Source organism: Musca vetustissima, unplaced genomic scaffold (genome assembly GCF_032173495.1).
Source record: "Musca vetustissima isolate MV318-11 ecotype Yass unplaced genomic scaffold, APGP_CSIRO_Mvet_v1 utg34183, whole genome shotgun sequence".
In the NCBI taxonomy this organism is placed as follows: Eukaryota; Metazoa; Arthropoda; class Insecta; order Diptera; family Muscidae; genus Musca; species Musca vetustissima.
In genome coordinates this window covers 35,894-54,872 of record NW_026887084.1, presented here as the reverse complement: position 1 = coordinate 54,872, position 18,979 = coordinate 35,894, and the positions used below count along the sequence as shown (strand labels likewise).

The following is an 18,979-nucleotide window of genomic DNA, read 5'->3' as shown; positions in this document are numbered from 1 at the left end:
AGCGTGCTGAGGATCTGGAAAGCTTCTAGTATCATATAGTGGCGATGAAGAAGATACCCCAGAACCAATAAGAGATCATGGTATATAGTGTATACCATCTAGCCAAGATGAGGTCATAAAAGCAATTTATCGGCTCAAGAACAACAAAGCAGCAGGAGCCGATGGGTTACCAGCCGAACTATTCAAGACTGGTGGCCAGATGCTGGTCAGGAGCATGCACCAGCTGATTAGCACAATTTGGCTAGATGAATGCATGCCCAATGATTGGAACCTCAGCATCCCGTGTCCCGTGCACAAAAAAGGAGACAAGACGATATGTGTCAACTGTAGAGGAATAAGTCTCCTTCCCATCGCATATAAAGTGCTACCCAGTGTGCTGTGTGAACGATTGAAGCCAATGGTCAATAACATCATCGGACCATACCAATGCGGCTTCAGACCTGGCAAATCCACCATTAATCAGATTTTCACTCTGCGCCAAATCCTGGAAAATACCCACGAAAAACACATCGACACATACCACATATTTGTCGACTATAAAGCCGCATTCGACAGCCCTATCCGTTCAGAGGTGTTTAAAGCCATGTCTGCGTTCGGCATTCCGGCAAAATTAATACGGCTATGCAGGATAACTTAAGTGGCACAAGGTGACAGTTTGTCGTGTGATCCTTTTAACATCCTACTGGAAAAGGTCGTACGAGATGCAACGGTGAACATAAATGACACTCTGTACACCAAACAACACATGTTACTCGCCTACGCCGATGACATCGATATAATGGGTCGAACATTGCGAGCGGTAACAGCACCTTTGAACAAATTGAAAAGGAGTCTGCCAAATTGGGTCTAGCAGTAAACGGCGAGAAGACCAAGCTGATGGTATCAACGCGCAAGACGTCCAGTAGACTCGGACCAACAGTGGAACTTGAGAACTACAGCTTCGAGGTAGTTAGTAGTGGACTTGCGCACAAGACCGACGCGCTTGGAAACCCTTTTTATGCTCGGGTTATGGAACAACCGTTCTGTAACAAGCCAGCTAAGTAAGGAAGTAAGCTAAATCTCTTTTATATGAAGAAGACCTAAATCTCTTTGATATAGACCTAAAGCTCTTTGATATAAAGAAGACAAAATTCTTTATATAAAGAAGACCTAAAGCTCTTTTATATAAAGAAGGCCTAAAGCTCTTTTATATAAAGAAGACCTAAAGCTCTTTTATATTAAGAAGACCTAAAGCTCTTTGATATAATGAAGACCTAAAGCACTTTGATATAAAGAACACATAAAACTCTTCTAAGACCTAAAGCTCTTCTATATAAAGAATACCTAAAGCTCTTTGATATAACGAAGACATAAAACTCATCTATATAGATAGACCTAAAGCTCTTTTATAAAACGAAGACATAAAGCTCTTTTATATAAAGAAGAGGTAAAACTCTTTTATATAAAGAAGAGCTAAAGCTCTTGTATATGATGAAGAGCTAAAGCTCTTTTATATGGAGAAGACCTAAAGCTCTTCTATATAAATAAAACCTAAATCACTTCAATAAAAATAATACCTATAATTCTTCTATATAAAGAAGGCCTAAAGATCTTTTATATACAGAAGTCCTACATCTCGGATATATACAAAAACACATAAAGCTCTTCTATATAAAGAAGACCTAAAACACTTCTATATAAATAAGACCAAAAGTTCATCTAAAAAAAGAAGACATAAAGCTCTTCTATATAAAGAAGACCATAAATAAAACCTAAAGCTCTTCTACATAAAGAAGACATAAAGCTTTTATACAAAAGATCTATTGTATCTGCAGGTTCTTCTATTAAAAAAGTATCTAAAATATCTTTCATACGAACACCTTAAGCTCTTCTATGGGGCGAAGAGCTTACGCTCTTCTATGGACAAAGACCTTAAGCTCTTCTATAGGAAGACGACCTAAAGTTCTATTTTATAAAGAAGCCCTTAAACTCATATACAGGAAAGCGAATCAATAATGTTATATATGAAGAACCCCTGAGGCTCTTCTTTTGGAAGAAACTCTTATTATACAAAGAAGACATACAGTGGTTTTAAATTTTTAAACTACGGCATTAGACTTTATAATTCCTTAATTTGAAATGAAAAACTTATCTATGTGATGTTGTTGTAATTTTAATATTAAAAGTGTATGAAATAATCATTCATACATAAACAATGGATATGAAAGAAATATGTACAAAAGTATATCCTTCACCATTCCATCAACTCATAATATGTACGAGTTAGTACGTATGATGTACGTGACGACGGACATGACATTGTAAGTTTGTATACCAAACATCAAAAAATATTATAACTTCTCTAACAAAAATATTATTTTCATTTTTTGGGGGGGAAACGAAATTTGAATGGCTAGAAAACAACCGATAACAACTTCAACTGAATTGTACATTTCATGCTCGCTCGTAATCATCAGCTCAGCTCCTTCATTGTTCGATGTCTGTGTCGCCATAGTTATAAAAAAAGAAGTAGAAAAATAGTTTTGCTGCTGCTGCTTACAATTTTACAGATGTTTTTCTTATACCGGATGGGGTTTTTGTCTCACTTGCTTATTTTTACTTTTTGAAATGTTTTTCTTTTTTCGTATTTTCCTTTTGCTTTTGGAAAATACGTTTTCCGTTGCATTAAGATGACGATGATGAAAACTTCTTGAAAGCCAGAATACCATGATTAGTCGAAGGAAGCAAATGGCGGAAGTTACAAGGAAAAGAAGTGACTTGTCCAACAACGTACACACATACATACAAATGTACAAGTATATACAAAAGAAATGATGAATGGATAAGTAAAATGAGAAACACAGAAGCAAAGAAGACGAAAAACTTTTCCAGACTCAGGGGATGTAGTATTTTATGCACACTTTATGTATGAATTTAATATAGTTTAGCATATATACGTATGTACATGTACATACATACATAAGAGTGTAAAGGTAAACTCTTAATTTTCGACTAGATTTTATATATTGCTTATAATTGGTAAACATTAAAATCTAAACTGCATATGTATTTCGGTCTAAATATTAAAAATATAAATAAATACAATTGTATATACGATGGCAGTTTGGAGAGTTCTTAGCCTAGCACAGAAAGTGAGGCGTAAACAGACAAAAGTTAAAAGTGTTTTGGAAACTTCCATCTCTGTTATGAACACATGTTAAATTTTGTTTCGATCTGGTCACTCCTTCATATAGAAACATGAGTTCAAAAAGACACATTCACAATTTTTTTTAGAATGGAAAAATTAGAAACGCGTGCTTTCATTGGAAAAAAAATCGCGGAAGCGTCTTTTTTGAACAGCGGTTATTGCACTTTTTGTGCTAGGCTAAGAACTTTCCGAACTGCCCTCGTACATATTTGTTTCAAAACAAAAATATTTTGTGGTTAGATAAACTTTAACATTGTTAGCCAAATAAGAAATGAAACAAAATAACATTCACACATACAAACATTCTTGTACGAAAATTTATGTTGATGCGGTTTAGGTTCAAAACTTTCAAAAATCCGGTATTCCTTGTGTCTTGTAGAATATAACAAATAATAAACATACATACAACCGGAAAAAAATAGCACAGCCGTTTGTACATATGGGAAATTACAAAATTCTTTTAAAATTCCATTAAAAAAAATTTGAAAAAATTTTTTGCGAGCACATTTATGATTTTTGGTACATATGTTAAGAAAAATATGCTCATTCGAAATCTATTCGCGTTCACAAATACGGATGGTGCGCACAAAAGTTATAGCGGTTTTTAATCTTGTATTTCAAATATAAATTAAATGACTTCCTATTTGTTGTAATTCGCGAATTTCTTCACAAATGGTTAAACACCATTGCTTTCTTTGCATACTAGTCAATTCACAATGAAATACCGTGTAATAGTCTCGAAAAACAAATAGAAGCATGAAGATATCGGAAAATAAAATAAATTAATTTTTGAATCAAAACAATTTTTTTTTTTTGAATTTTCGATTTTTTAGTATTGTTAAGAGGATGCGGTTTTGCTTTAATATTCTTAAATATGATGATTGTTAAATATCGGTAAATTCATTTAATAAGAGTTTCGTCGGTAAAAGTGACTAAATATATTGCACATACAATTCATAAAAATGATCAATATTGAAAAGTATGCAATTCGCGTATTAGTTGAAATCAGTTGATGCGCATGGGGTTTTCGTATAAACCGAATCAATCTCTTCCAATAATTATGCTTTTTTCGAGGTTTCATTTAGCGGCCAAAGTGTGCCGCTCGATGCACTTTACTATGCAAAAACCCTAAAAATGACTAAAAATGGCGCAACGTGCATACGATTTTTATGCGCATCCGATTTCAGTAATCTCCTATGAAAATACACAAAAGGGCACCTATTTTAAAAGGATCGGTCAAGAACCGCGGATGTGCCTCCACAATCGATTTTTGATAAAATACGCATATTATTCGCGTATCGATATATTTTTGACCTATTTTCACACAGATTCGCGAATATGATAACACAAGAATGAATGTATGTGTAATCAATTCGAAGGAATCCGCGATTATATATGCGAATTTGTCAAAATAAGTTTTTGCAGTTTTTCCCGCATTCAAGGTACCTATATCCGCCGTTTTATTGGGCGGAATTGAACATGGATGGGCTCATTAGATCCGGCACGTAAAAAAACTAAAATCACGCGGGGTTCCACGGAATTTGAATAGACTTTCTTAATTTTAGACTCAAAAAATATGTTTTTTATAAAAATTTACGCTTTGGAATCCAATTGCAAAGAAGCTACGGTGAGCACATTCATGAGATATACACAAAACGAAGCAAAATCACGAGTTCGACAATCCTATAATTAGTTTAGTCCATTATCTGAATGCGCATCCTAATTATAAGAAAAATTAAAAAAACACCGAAAATCCGGCTTCAAAATGTCAGCATCCATTTTGGGTGGATGCAGTGATTATATCGAAAAATCATACATTAGAACCATATTGTCCATGGGGTATTCTGCAACTTGGTCACTGATCACATGTGCGTGCGTTGTGTAGTTTAGCCACAAATCAGGAAGGAACACAAAAAAACTCGTTGGCTTCAACACATTTTCATCCATTTTTTTACATTACCACCATCACAGCTTCCACGCAACTTATTATTTATTACCAATATTTTAAGATTTTGACAAGAACACTTCATTTTATAGAAATGAATTTAAATTTTATGCAATAAATTCATATTTCGCGAGTTATAACCTTGCAAACCTCAGCTTCAAGGAATTTAAAAGATTTTTGTAATTTCCCATATGTATATGTATTTTTTTGAGGAACTATAATGAAATTTATAGCACTTGCAATAATAAGTGTTCGTACACTTTAATATTAAATATTAAAGTGATTATAAAATAAAAACAAGAACACAAGTTTGTTTACTAATGCCTGATATTGTAACATTAATTTTCAGCGAAATTTCGTCCTTTTTATGTGGAAGGCACAAAATGTGGTAGACCGACGGGGCCCAATCTTCGAACTTGGTTTAAAAGAAATAAATTTAAGGAAATATCAGGATTATGGTTTGGGGTTTGGGATTTCTAGATTTTTTTGACATCGATATGCCCGGGAATTCCCGATAGTATTTCCCGGGAAACGGGAAATTGTATTTCTAAATAAATATTAATACGGAATTAATAATTTCAATGCTTAGGTTATAAACAGAATGTATCCGTTGATCCATCCGTCGTACTATTTATTATCGATAATACAACAACTACAAGGGGAGATTTTAATGTGTGTATAAGTGGAAGATGCACATTTTAAAACCGATTTATATAATAGACAGGTTCAAATTTCGAAAAATGGTTGAAGAAAAACTGCTTATGTCTTGAAACCCACATTGTAGCAACTGTTCAAGATAGGGCAAATGTTATGAGAAAATGTATTGTGAATGTCCTATTGAAGGGTTATTTTGCTGGAACCATGCTATACATTTAAAATATTATTGATGCTGTCTTGAAAACATTGTAAGATCAAAAAACTTCCATCGACCATTCAATTCCACAGATATTACAAAAGGAAATAAGGGAACGACGTGACTTAAAATGTATATCTAAACTAAAGTTTTTAAGAGACCCAGATAGTTTGGACGCAAAGGTTTTATTGATTTCAACAGGATAATAATCTGAGGAACACGACACAAAATGCAACGTTGTGTCGATTATATAACACTCTCCATCAATTGAAATCATATGATACCACAAAATTATATATATATATATATATTTTTTTTTTTCAACAATTTGTCTTGTGTGCGAATATTTTTTCTCATGAAATAATTTAAAAATATGAATTATTTGTAAAAAAGTTTTAAAACAAATTATCATAATTTTTAAAACATATAAAAGCAAATACAACCTGTGGCAAATTGTTAAAAATAAAATAGGTTAATCCGGTAAAAAGTTTTAAACATATGCAGTTTTAAGACCTGAAAGGCAGCATATTCTTTGATTGAGTTTAAAATTTTATGTTGAATGTGTATGAATACTATTCTTGCAAGTTTAAATATTTTATATACGTATATGTATTATACGTCCTCTTTTTTAGGGCAGTCTTCTATTTTAACTGTCTGTCATCTATAAAAGTTATGTCCTCTAACTATTTCTATAATCTGTTATCTTTGTTGCAAACCCTTGATCAATATTTATTTTTGTAAATTAAAAAAAATCCAAGGGCATTATCTCTTATTTCATATTTTGAGTTCTAATTGGATAACGAATTTCCATAAAAAAATATTATTTATTAAATTTTAGTATTTTAGGACACGTTTTGCAACCGTATTGGCTCTAATTTTATATTTTGGGTTCTATGTTTCTAGGTGTCCCTAATATAAATCCCCAACTTTTAAATTTTTTTTTAATTTTACAAAAATTTGCCTTTAAAAGTAAATGTAATTTACTACTCCTTGTGACCTAAGGTTTGCAAAATATTCTTGGAAAATATAGTCGACATAGGTATACTTATTTGCTATATTTCTTATATAAAGATGCCAAGATTATTCGCTTAGGACCAACAATTTTGCAAGGCCGTAATTATCGACTTTTTAACTCATTTTATATATTTATTTTTATTTTGTTTTTGCAAAATAGTCAGGCTAAATCCCAGTTTGTTGTTTTTATAAAAAACAAATATTTATTAGTGGGGAATGTATGGCATTGTCCGCCGAGGGGTAAGGCCGTATCTCGCCATTCCTCATCAGTTCCCTTAGTTTTTTGTTGGGATATTCTTATTAATAGCTTCTTTACACATTTTATATATTTTCGTTTCGTTGGCGCCTGACTTCAACAAGGCATTTACTACTTATTTTTTTTATTAAAAATATATATGTTTTTGTCATCCATTTTCATTTTCAAAATCTGGTCACTTTATATTATTACCATACATAATTTAGAAATGTTCAATGTAATGCTATATGAAGATGATACGAAAAATATCAACATTACAATGTGGAGTAATAAATGTTACATGAGCTCGGCAAATGGAGCTCTACAACAACGATCAGCATTTTTGTTGAAAAACTAACTTAGATTTAGACACTGTTCCTAAATCTTGTGATATCTCATTTCTCATTCTCATTTCTCTCTCATTTCAACAAAATCGTATGATACAGATCTCATATTGATTTTGAATACATTACATATACAGCAAAAAATATATAAAAATATGAATTAATCGAACATTTATTTTTACTTTTAAAAATTAGCTGATAAAAATGTTTAAACCCGTTACTGAGTAAATTTCCCAGCAATACAACACTCACACTGTTCGGTTATTGACATCCAGCCACAACAATCCTCAATTCAAATTTATTCGCAGAATATAACAAAAGCATTGTCAAACTGCTACACAAACAAAGCTCCTGTGTTTTACAATTTCCTGTTTGAACAATATTTTACTTCATCTTTGTAAATTTCCTCATTTTGTTGCAACAATACATACATATTTGTTGTTTCATCTATGTCCTGCATCTTCCTTCTTATCAATTGAAATTTTATGAAAAGTCCCGTTTTCACGAAAAACTTAACTATGTAGAAATTTATGAAAACAAAAACATACAAAATATTTTTTAAGAAGTTGTATCCCTTGCGTTTTTCAGTTTCCATCAATTTATGCAGCGTTATTGTTGCCATTAAGTTTTGTGCCATTGTCGTCGTAAATATAGTCAATGGTCATTGAATTAAATCGATGAATCTCAAGATATAATATTTTTGCTTAAAATGTTCTTATATCTGATAATAAAAATCAAATTTTTGAATTTCAGTAAGCAAAAGCTATATTTTGCATTTCTTCATATGGAAGACAATATTTCAATTCAATGACCTAGGACTGGAAACCCAACGCATACATCTTCTACGCCAGCAGCATTAAAATATTACAATACTGATACAAGAAAAGAAAGCAAGTCGTCTTATAAGTAACATCATGACAATTTGCTTCCCATGAAGACTAACTGACTGACGACGACGACAACAACAACTCAGCATTAATGTCCACTAATATTATTTTATATAGAATACTATTTTTTATTTTTAGTTTTTTGTAATGAAATCTGCAAAGGAACCATAATGCAATGCAACACTAGACTGAATAATGGAGGGATGGATGCACAATGTCTTAAACAATTCCCATTTAATTTATGTCCTGTTATGTCATCAACATCATAAACAACGTTGTCATCAAAAAAATGTTGAAGGCTAGAGAAAGTTTGTTATGACATATTGCATTGCCAAATGGTGGTATTCAAGGGAGAAATGGTTAGAAAGAAATTTCATGACTGAAAGAATTCAGCACTTCAAATTTATTTAAGATTTACTTGACTTGAAATTGGATTTTTTTCTTTTGGTCTGAAATCTTTATATAATTTTAATAAACAGCTATGTTATATATTTGGCATATCACGAATTCCACAAAAGGTCAACCACATAGGTGAAAAATCAATTCGTTAAGAGAGATATGAAAATATATAGGAAATATTCTTTGCAATCCGGACAATATATTTTTAGTTGAATTTTGAAAAATAACGGTAGTTTTTCTTTTTGTTGTCCCATTAACGTACTGAATTGAGCCTAGAATGATATCTGCCAAGTTTCGTGAAAATCTGTCCAGATTTAGATATAACTCCCATATATAGTTTCGTCCGATTTCATGTAAATGATGCACCAAAGTCCCTATATATCCTTCGATTTGCACGAAATTTGGCATAACGTACTGAAATGAGCCAAGTTTCGAGAAAATCGGTCCAGATTTAGATATAACTCCCATATATATTTTCGTTCGATTTCATGTAAATGGTGCACCAAAGTCCACATAAATCTTTCGATTTGCACGAAATTTGACATAACGTTCTGAATTGAGCCTAAAATGATGTCTCCCAAATTTCGTGAAAATCTGTCCAGATTTAGATATAGCTCCCATATATAGTTTCGTCCGATTTCATGTAAATGGTGCACCAAAGTCCCTAAATATCCTTCGATTTGCACGAAATTTGGCATAACGCACTGAATTGAGCCAAGTTTCGAGAAAAACGGTCCAGATTTAGATATAGACATCAAATTTTACACAACGTACAAAATTGAGAATAGAGTTTCGTAGTTGCGTTTTCTAGAAGTACAGATATAGCTCAATGGATGATCTATTGATATTTGTTTGAAGTCGATTTACATACTTTTGTCCCATTGTAATAAACGAATGTCATGTTTATAGATAGATCTAGGTAGATTTACATTTAGATAAATATCACATATTTTATTTCATCCAATTCCATGTTAATAGTGGTGAAGGGTATCATATAGTCGGCCCGTCCGAATTTACTACTTTCCTTACTGGTTTGATAATGCTGTTATGTGTGGATCTTGAGATGGCAGACTCAAATAAAAAAAGTTTGTCTTCTATCTCCATCGAAAAATGTTGTATCCGTCACTTACTTACTTAGCTGGCTTGTTACAGAACGGTTGTTCCATAAGCCGAGCTTAAAAAAGATTTCCAACCGCGTCGGTCTTGTGCACAAGTCCACCAATTTGGAAAACCACGTTCCAAGATGTTGTTTTCTACTTGGTCTTTCCATCTAATTCGTGGCCTTCCCCTTCTACGGGAACCATCAGTAGGCTCATTTTTATATGCCTTTTGAGCTGGGCCATCTTCATTCATCCGCACAACATGGCCTAGCCACCGTCCGACTGACTATGTCGATGTCCGCGTATAAATTGTAGAGCTCGTGGTTCATTCGACGCCGATATTCACCGTCGACGCAGATCGGCCCGTAGATCTTTCGGAATATTTTTCTCTCAAACACCCCAAGCGCTGCCTCATCTGCTTGCGCAAGTACCCATGCTTCTGATCCATATAATAGCACGGGTAGTATCAGCGTCCTGTAAAGTGTGAGTTTGGTCTGGCGAGAGGTGGCCTTGTTTCTAAACTGCTTACTTAGACCATAGTAGCATCTGTTGGCCATCACAATCCTTCTCCGAATTTCAAAACTGATATTATTCGTTTTATTTATGGCGGTACCAAGGTATATAAAGTCTTTTACTACCTCAAAGCTGTAGTTCTCAAGTTCCACAGTTGGTCCGAGTCTACTGGACGTCTTGCGCGTTGATACCATCAGCTTGGTCTTCTCGCCGTTTACTGCCAGACCCACTTTGGCAGACTCCTTTTCAATTTGTTCAAAGGTGGCTGTTACCGTCTGCAATGGCCGTCACGCACATGTTAAATTTTTCCTCAATAAGTTAGTTTAGAACCGGACTTACATGCAAAAATTTCGTGACGATTGGTCCACAACTGCATAATGATATACAAAAGGTTTTGGGGCCACACAAAGCTATAATAAACTGACAACGTAGTTGTGTGGGGTATAAGAATTAGCATATTTAAAACATTATTGGTCTGTTACCGTACTATAAGAATCTACTACTTTTTACTACGATAACGAATTTTCCTTTATGACATCGAAGAAAATAATAAAATCTAGTAGATTCTTGCAGTATGGGAACAGACCATATGTTTTGAATTGAATTTTTTAGTAAATGTGTGCAATGGTGCGTTACGACGGTGTTCAAAGTAAAAAAGATATGTTAGATTTTGTTAATTAAATGCCAATATAATCTTTAATAGCCCCTTATAGCTGTATCCGCAATTTTATATCCAGCCAATTCGCAGAAATTTCATATCGAAACTGATATCCAAATTTTAAAGGAAAATTTTTGTAGCGCGTGCGTACCCTGAATTTTGCTTAATATCTCCGAAATTTACAAATATATTCATACAAAATTAGCAGATATTGTAAAAGGGGTAAAACTATTTAACACAAATTGCAAAAGAAATTTTCTTAACTAAACAAACGATTATATTTCGCACGCTGTAACAGTGCGTGACATGTAATTTGTGATATATAAATTATATATCTAAACAATTTGTGTATAATTATTGAAGATAAATACATTCTACATTAAAATTCCACATCAAAAAACAGTTTTCGATTTTTTCAATTTCGCTACGCTTCTCACAGCAATTACAACAATCGAAAGAAATTTGGAGACAAATCAGTCCAGCCGTTCTCAATTTATATGGACACTTTTGAGATAAAAAACACAGAAGGGCGGTCACACACGCGACTTCAAAGGCTGAATCATGTGTGATCTAAACCCCGCGGACCTTAATATTTTTACGAAACTAGATGTAATACTTTATTTATTTTTTGTAAAATATTTATTTGTTGTCATTAAATAATACACTTCTTTCTGAATGGCAAAAAAGGCACACATGCATGCCCTGTTATATATATTAAACATCTATTAATATAAGAACATATTTATAAAATATTTGAACAGGGCATCGTGGAATTATATTTCATAAAGTATTCTATTAATTTATTCTAGAAATTTTGACAGAAAAAAAACGGTGATGTATGTACTTTTTCCTAAACCAATTAATTTCCTTTCAAGTATGTTCGTTAAAACGATATAATCGGCAAAAATTTACTGGATATTCTTTATTTTAGCAAATAAACAACAAATTTTAAACTTAGTTATTGGCTAATTTAAACTATGTACTACTAATTGCCAAAATATTTATATAAATTTATTAGCCATATAACGTATAAGATATATGACTTATTAGCCATATAATAAATTTCATATTCTTCGGTATTTTACATTTCATCAGTGCTTAATAACGTGAAATTCAAATACCACTATACTTGCAGTTTACTACCATTATTGAATAGAATATATGTTACATATACTTTACACGTATGCATTTATGTACATAAACATTGTATATAGATTTGTACATACAAACAGGAACACGCATAATTATTTGTATATACACTGAATAGTTTGTTATCACGTTGTGATATTCTGTAAATGCTATCGGAATTTACCGGCAAAATGCTAGCATGTACCAAACCTTACTACAAACACCATTCATTCATTGTCTCTCACACATTAAACAGATTCCAAATGTTCCACATTCATTTATAAAAGTTTCGAACAATTGTGTACCCACCACATATGTGTTATACTGTTATAATAATTATAGTATGTTTTGTTATAATTTGTAAATGATGAATAATACCACCAGCATTTACTTGAAGTTGCTTTCATGCAAAGAAATAGTGGTTTTGGCGAAAGCAAGCGACAAGAATTTAGGATTTTATTTAAACCATTGAATTTAAATGAAATATTACAATGCATACCGTTTTGTGAGATCCAAGTGATACACTTCAAATATTTCTAGTCTAGGAAAACTGTATTCTTGGGGGTAATTATTTATTGATTCAGGGGAATTATGATGAAACCAACACGCAAGAAATCAAACATAATTATGAACAAATTTTAACTTGTCTTTTTATATAAAATGTTTTTAACAAATCCTATTGGTGAATTTCGTTTGCATTTTAAATGGTAATAATGGTATCGGATATTTTTCAATCCAACATTTTACGCTATTCGCCATTTTAGACTCCATAAAGTATAACGAAATAAGATGGATTGCCAAATGTATTTTTCTTGCAGGCATGCCAATTTCTATGTTAATATTCGTTGAAAAGTATGTCGAAAGTATACACATTGTATAAACTCTAAAAAATGAGATTAATAAATGTGGTCTGCGGACTTTGAAATAGTTCTGAATAAATAAATAAATAAAATGGTACGTACATACATTGATTTTTATAATTTTATTTATTATACAGTATTTTTAGTTTAAAATTGTAGAGGTCATACACTTAGTCTTTGCTTATTTGCCATGATGTGTGTGTTTACACACACAATTTCTATGTAACAATTATTGCTTGAAGCGTAAAAATCATTTGCTTGTATTAAATTTTCGTTTGGCAAAGGTTTCTGCGACTATTATTGGAAATACCAAACTAGCTTCTGCATACACTTTTACCGGACTGGCATCTTTACGAATTTTACCCCAAGATATAGCCTCATCAGGGCGGGCACCACTATCACTTCCATCGAACTCTGATGCTGTATTTATGAATACAGAAAAATCGGCACCGTTACGCATCAGATTTGCATTACAAATATGATGCTTTATAACACCACCGCCTACTATAATCATGCCAGAATTTTTTGCCTTTACCGCCATTGTATTGAGTCTTCTTAAATCGGATAAAATGTCAACAATTAAGCCGGGATTACGAAATGAATGAAAGTACATCATATCGCCTAGACTGCCATCTGTTAGGGCGGGACAGAATACAGGAATTTTATTTTTTGCAGCCCAATAGTATATCGATGATGGATCATTTATTCTTTCTCCTAAGCGATTAATTATACGTGATGGTGACCACACAGTACCCTGTGTCTTCTGTTCTTCCAACATTTCATCCAGTAAAGGCATAAGCCAATCTTCAAACTTACAATAGTTATCATTGGGTACTAATAAATTTCCAATACGGTTGATACCCCGATCTCTTAAATCTCGGCCAGACAATTCAAATGAACCTATATAAAATGAAAATAACCATTAATTAAACCAAAAAATGACGTCTTTAATATGTTCTTACCCATAAACGTTGGTGCTAAACATTTAATAAAATCCTCTTCTACACCGCCCGCTGTCGCCACAATACAATCTACCATATTGTGTTCCACTAAAAACCTCAGCGTTTCTCTCATTCCAGATGATACCAAATTGGAAGTAAATCCCAAAAATATGGTACACTTGTGTTTACGTTTAATAAATTCGTCTGTTTCGTGAATATCTTGCTCATCTTCCGTCAGGGGTTGGGATCTACAGTCTAACTTTAATACAATTGAATTATCTGTATATTAAAAAACCATATACATTATTTGTAATTTAATTATCTTACCATTTTATTAATTTCTTTTATGGCCAAACCTAAATTAGTGGCCTGGAAACCGGTATTAACATAGGACTCAAACAATTTACTATAATTAATTCCATCATTGAAATCATAACCCTTTACTTGAGCCGTTCCCTCAGGTATGGCCTCACTCCTCTTAAGGACAGCATCTTTGGCAATTTCCGGCTCCTGACTCATTTCTTTTGTAGTTGAATTATTTTAATTATTTTACGTTGAAGAGAGACAATGTTTTTGTTTTGATTTGTTTCACGTGCTATTGGTATGGCGTTATCGATTACTTGAAGACATATCGTATAATCGTGGACTTTTTACAGTGAACACCATAACTTTTATCTAATTTGACATTTTTTCAATAGATGTTAAATTACGCTTTAGTGGTAGATCTTTTCCATTTTATAAACCTAAAATTAAAAACGTCTTCTATTAAAAGAGGATTGTTGCAGGTTCTGGAACTAGGTAAACATTGCCACTGCATTATATTGGGTATGTTCCCTTAATGCAAGAATCATCTAGATTTTACTATTTTCTTCGATATCATAAAGGAAAATTCGTTATCGTAGTAAAAAGTAGTAGATCCTTGCAGTACGGGAACATACCAATTGTATTTATGCTAATAATCATAATTTATTTTGTATATATGTCAAATAAACGTGGTTTTATAGAAATATATGCTATGAAATTGTCATTAAAAAATGAGTGAAGTTCGTAAATCTAAACGTACTTAGAGATACATTAACACACAGAAAATGACAACCTAAATGACAAATAAATTACGATTATCATATATCACGCTTGATGTAATAGTAAGTTTACATTGTACCGGATTACGCTAACTCAGTGTGTTTCAATTGTCAATTCCATTGTATACATGCCAAATAAATCCTCATAGAGTAGGTTAACCCGATAAAAAGTTCTAATGTAAATATCATTTAAATGTTGCATAAGTTCAGCTTATAGTACGTTTAGATTTACGAAATCCACTCAATCTCAAATGCCATATCGTATACCTCAAATTCAATGCTTTTTACGTTATACGCTAAACTAGACACGTACAAACGTAATCACAAGCAAATACAACACTGCTTGCCAATTTTGCAACTGTGGCGGATTTTTTTTCTCTGTGTAATTGTATTTATTTTTTTATTTTTTAAACTATGTACTACTAATTGCCAAAATATTTATATAAATTTATTAGCCATATAACGTATAAGATATATGACTTATTAGCCATATAATAAATTTCATATTCTTCGGTATTTTACATTTCATCAGTGCTTAATAACGTGAAATTCAAATACCACTATACTTGCAGTTTACTACCATTATTGAATAGAATATATGTTACATATACTTTACACGTATGCATTTATGTACATAAACATTGTATATAGATTTGTACATACAAACAGGAACACGCATAATTATTTGTATATACACTGAATAGTTTGTTATCACGTTGTGATATTCTGTAAATGCTATCGGAATTTACCGGCAAAATGCTAGCATGTACCAAACCTTACTACAAACACCATTCATTCATTGTCTCTCACACATTAAACAGATTCCAAATGTTCCACATTCATTTATAAAAGTTTCGAACAATTGTGTACCCACCACATATGTGTTATACTGTTATAATAATTATAGTATGTTTTGTTATAATTTGTAAATGATGAATAATACCACCAGCATTTACTTGAAGTTGCTTTCATGCAAAGAAATAGTGGTTTTGGCGAAAGCAAGCGACAAGAATTTAGGATTTTATTTAAACCATTGAATTTAAATGAAATATTACAATGCATACCGTTTTGTGAGATCCAAGTGATACACTTCAAATATTTCTAGTCTAGGAAAACTGTATTCTTGGGGGTAATTATTTATTGATTCAGGGGAATTATGATGAAACCAACACGCAAGAAATCAAACATAATTATGAACAAATTTTAACTTGTCTTTTTATATAAAATGTTTTTAACAAATCCTATTGGTGAATTTCGTTTGCATTTTAAATGGTAATAATGGTATCGGATATTTTTCAATCCAACATTTTACGCTATTCGCCATTTTAGACTCCATAAAGTATAACGAAATAAGATGGATTGCCAAATGTATTTTTCTTGCAGGCATGCCAATTTCTATGTTAATATTCGTTGAAAAGTATGTCGAAAGTATACACATTGTATAAACTCTAAAAAATGAGATTAATAAATGTGGTCTGCGGACTTTGAAATAGTTCTGAATAAATAAATAAATAAAATGGTACGTACATACATTGATTTTTATAATTTTATTTATTATACAGTATTTTTAGTTTAAAATTGTAGAGGTCATACACTTAGTCTTTGCTTATTTGCCATGATGTGTGTGTTTACACACACAATTTCTATGTAACAATTATTGCTTGAAGCGTAAAAATCATTTGCTTGTATTAAATTTTCGTTTGGCAAAGGTTTCTGCGACTATTATTGGAAATACCAAACTAGCTTCTGCATACACTTTTACCGGACTGGCATCTTTACGAATTTTACCCCAAGATATAGCCTCATCAGGGCGGGCACCACTATCACTTCCATCGAACTCTGATGCTGTATTTATGAATACAGAAAAATCGGCACCGTTACGCATCAGATTTGCATTACAAATATGATGCTTTATAACACCACCGCCTACTATAATCATGCCAGAATTTTTTGCCTTTACCGCCATTGTATTGAGTCTTCTTAAATCGGATAAAATGTCAACAATTAAGCCGGGATTACGAAATGAATGAAAGTACATCATATCGCCTAGACTGCCATCTGTTAGGGCGGGACAGAATACAGGAATTTTATTTTTTGCAGCCCAATAGTATATCGATGATGGATCATTTATTCTTTCTCCTAAGCGATTAATTATACGTGATGGTGACCACACAGTACCCTGTGTCTTCTGTTCTTCCAACATTTCATCCAGTAAAGGCATAAGCCAATCTTCAAACTTACAATAGTTATCATTGGGTACTAATAAATTTCCAATACGGTTGATACCCCGATCTCTTAAATCTCGGCCAGACAATTCAAATGAACCTATATAAAATGAAAATAACCATTAATTAAACCAAAAAATGACGTCTTTAATATGTTCTTACCCATAAACGTTGGTGCTAAACATTTAATAAAATCCTCTTCTACACCGCCCGCTGTCGCCACAATACAATCTACCATATTGTGTTCCACTAAAAACCTCAGCGTTTCTCTCATTCCAGATGATACCAAATTGGAAGTAAATCCCAAAAATATGGTACACTTGTGTTTACGTTTAATAAATTCGTCTGTTTCGTGAATATCTTGCTCATCTTCCGTCAGGGGTTGGGATCTACAGTCTAACTTTAATACAATTGAATTATCTGTATATTAAAAAACCATATACATTATTTGTAATTTAATTATCTTACCATTTTATTAATTTCTTTTATGGCCAAACCTAAATTAGTGGCCTGGAAACCGGTATTAACATAGGACTCAAACAATTTACTATAATTAATTCCATCATTGAAATCATAACCCTTTACTTGAGCCGTTCCCTCAGGTATGGCCTCACTCCTCTTAAGGACAGCATCTTTGGCAATTTCCGGCTCCTGACTCATTTCTTTTGTAGTTGAATTATTTTAATTATTTTACGTTGAAGAGAGACAATGTTTTTGTTTTGATTTGTTTCACGTGCTATTGGTATGGCGTTATCGATTACTTGAAGACATATCGTATAATCGTGGACTTTTTACAGTGAACACCATAACTTTTATCTAATTTGACATTTTTTCAATAGATGTTAAATTACGCTTTAGTGGTAGATCTTTTCCATTTTATAAACCTAAAATTAAAAACGTCTTCTATTAAAAGAGGATTGTTGCAGGTTCTGGAACTAGGTAAACATTGCCACTGCATTATATTGGGTATGTTCCCTTAATGCAAGAATCATCTAGATTTTACTATTTTCTTCGATATCATAAAGGAAAATTCGTTATCGTATATATGTCAAAAGTAGTAGATCCTTGCAGTAAAGCAGTTTTTTTTGGAAAAAATACTGAGAAAAGAAGTTAACAAATAACATCCAGTAATGAAACAGATTGAAATTAATTTGTTTATGTCGTTAAATTCAAGTTGTGCTGCTTAAATCTTATTAGAAAATAATTACCCAGTAACATTCAGTAAGTTCTCAGAGTAAAACTGTATATATTTCTTTTACAGGAACATACCAATTGTATTTATGCTAATAATCATAATTTATTTTGTATATATGTCAATAAACAAACAACATCCAGAAACGTGGTTTTATAGAAATATATGCTATGAAATTGTCATTAAAAAATGAGTGAAGTTCGTAAATCTAAACGTACTTAAAAATACCTCAACACACACAGAAAATGACAGCCTAAATTACAAAGAAATTACGATTACCATATATCACGCTTGATGTAATAGTAAGTTTACATTGTACCGGATTTCGCTAACCCAATGGGTTTCAATTGTCAATTCCATTGTATACATGCCAAATAAATCCTCATAGAGTGGGTTAACCCGGTAAAAAGTTCTAA

The 18,979-nt window shown here is 32.3% G+C and overlaps 2 protein-coding genes across 2 annotated transcripts; both read right to left on the bottom strand.

Moving 5' to 3' along the window:
* Nucleotides 1-13,365: 13,365 nt before the first annotated feature.
* Nucleotides 13,366-14,584, bottom strand: LOC133334588 (probable deoxyhypusine synthase). The gene is made up of 3 exons (XM_061542902.1): nucleotides 14,392-14,584; nucleotides 14,086-14,323; nucleotides 13,366-14,023 (listed from the first exon to the last, which is right to left on the bottom strand). The coding sequence occupies exons 1-3, from the start codon at nucleotides 14,581-14,583 to the stop codon at nucleotides 13,374-13,376; spliced, it is 1,080 nt and encodes a 359-aa protein (XP_061398886.1). The 5' UTR covers nucleotide 14,584; the 3' UTR covers nucleotides 13,366-13,373.
* A 2,229-nt stretch (nucleotides 14,585-16,813) lies between these two features.
* On the bottom strand, nucleotides 16,814-18,032 carry LOC133334587 (probable deoxyhypusine synthase). The gene is made up of 3 exons (XM_061542901.1): nucleotides 17,840-18,032; nucleotides 17,534-17,771; nucleotides 16,814-17,471 (listed from the first exon to the last, which is right to left on the bottom strand). Exons 1-3 carry the CDS (start codon nucleotides 18,029-18,031, stop codon nucleotides 16,822-16,824), a joined length of 1,080 nt encoding a protein of 359 aa, XP_061398885.1. The 5' UTR covers nucleotide 18,032; the 3' UTR covers nucleotides 16,814-16,821.
* Between the last annotated feature and the right edge of the window lie 947 nt (nucleotides 18,033-18,979).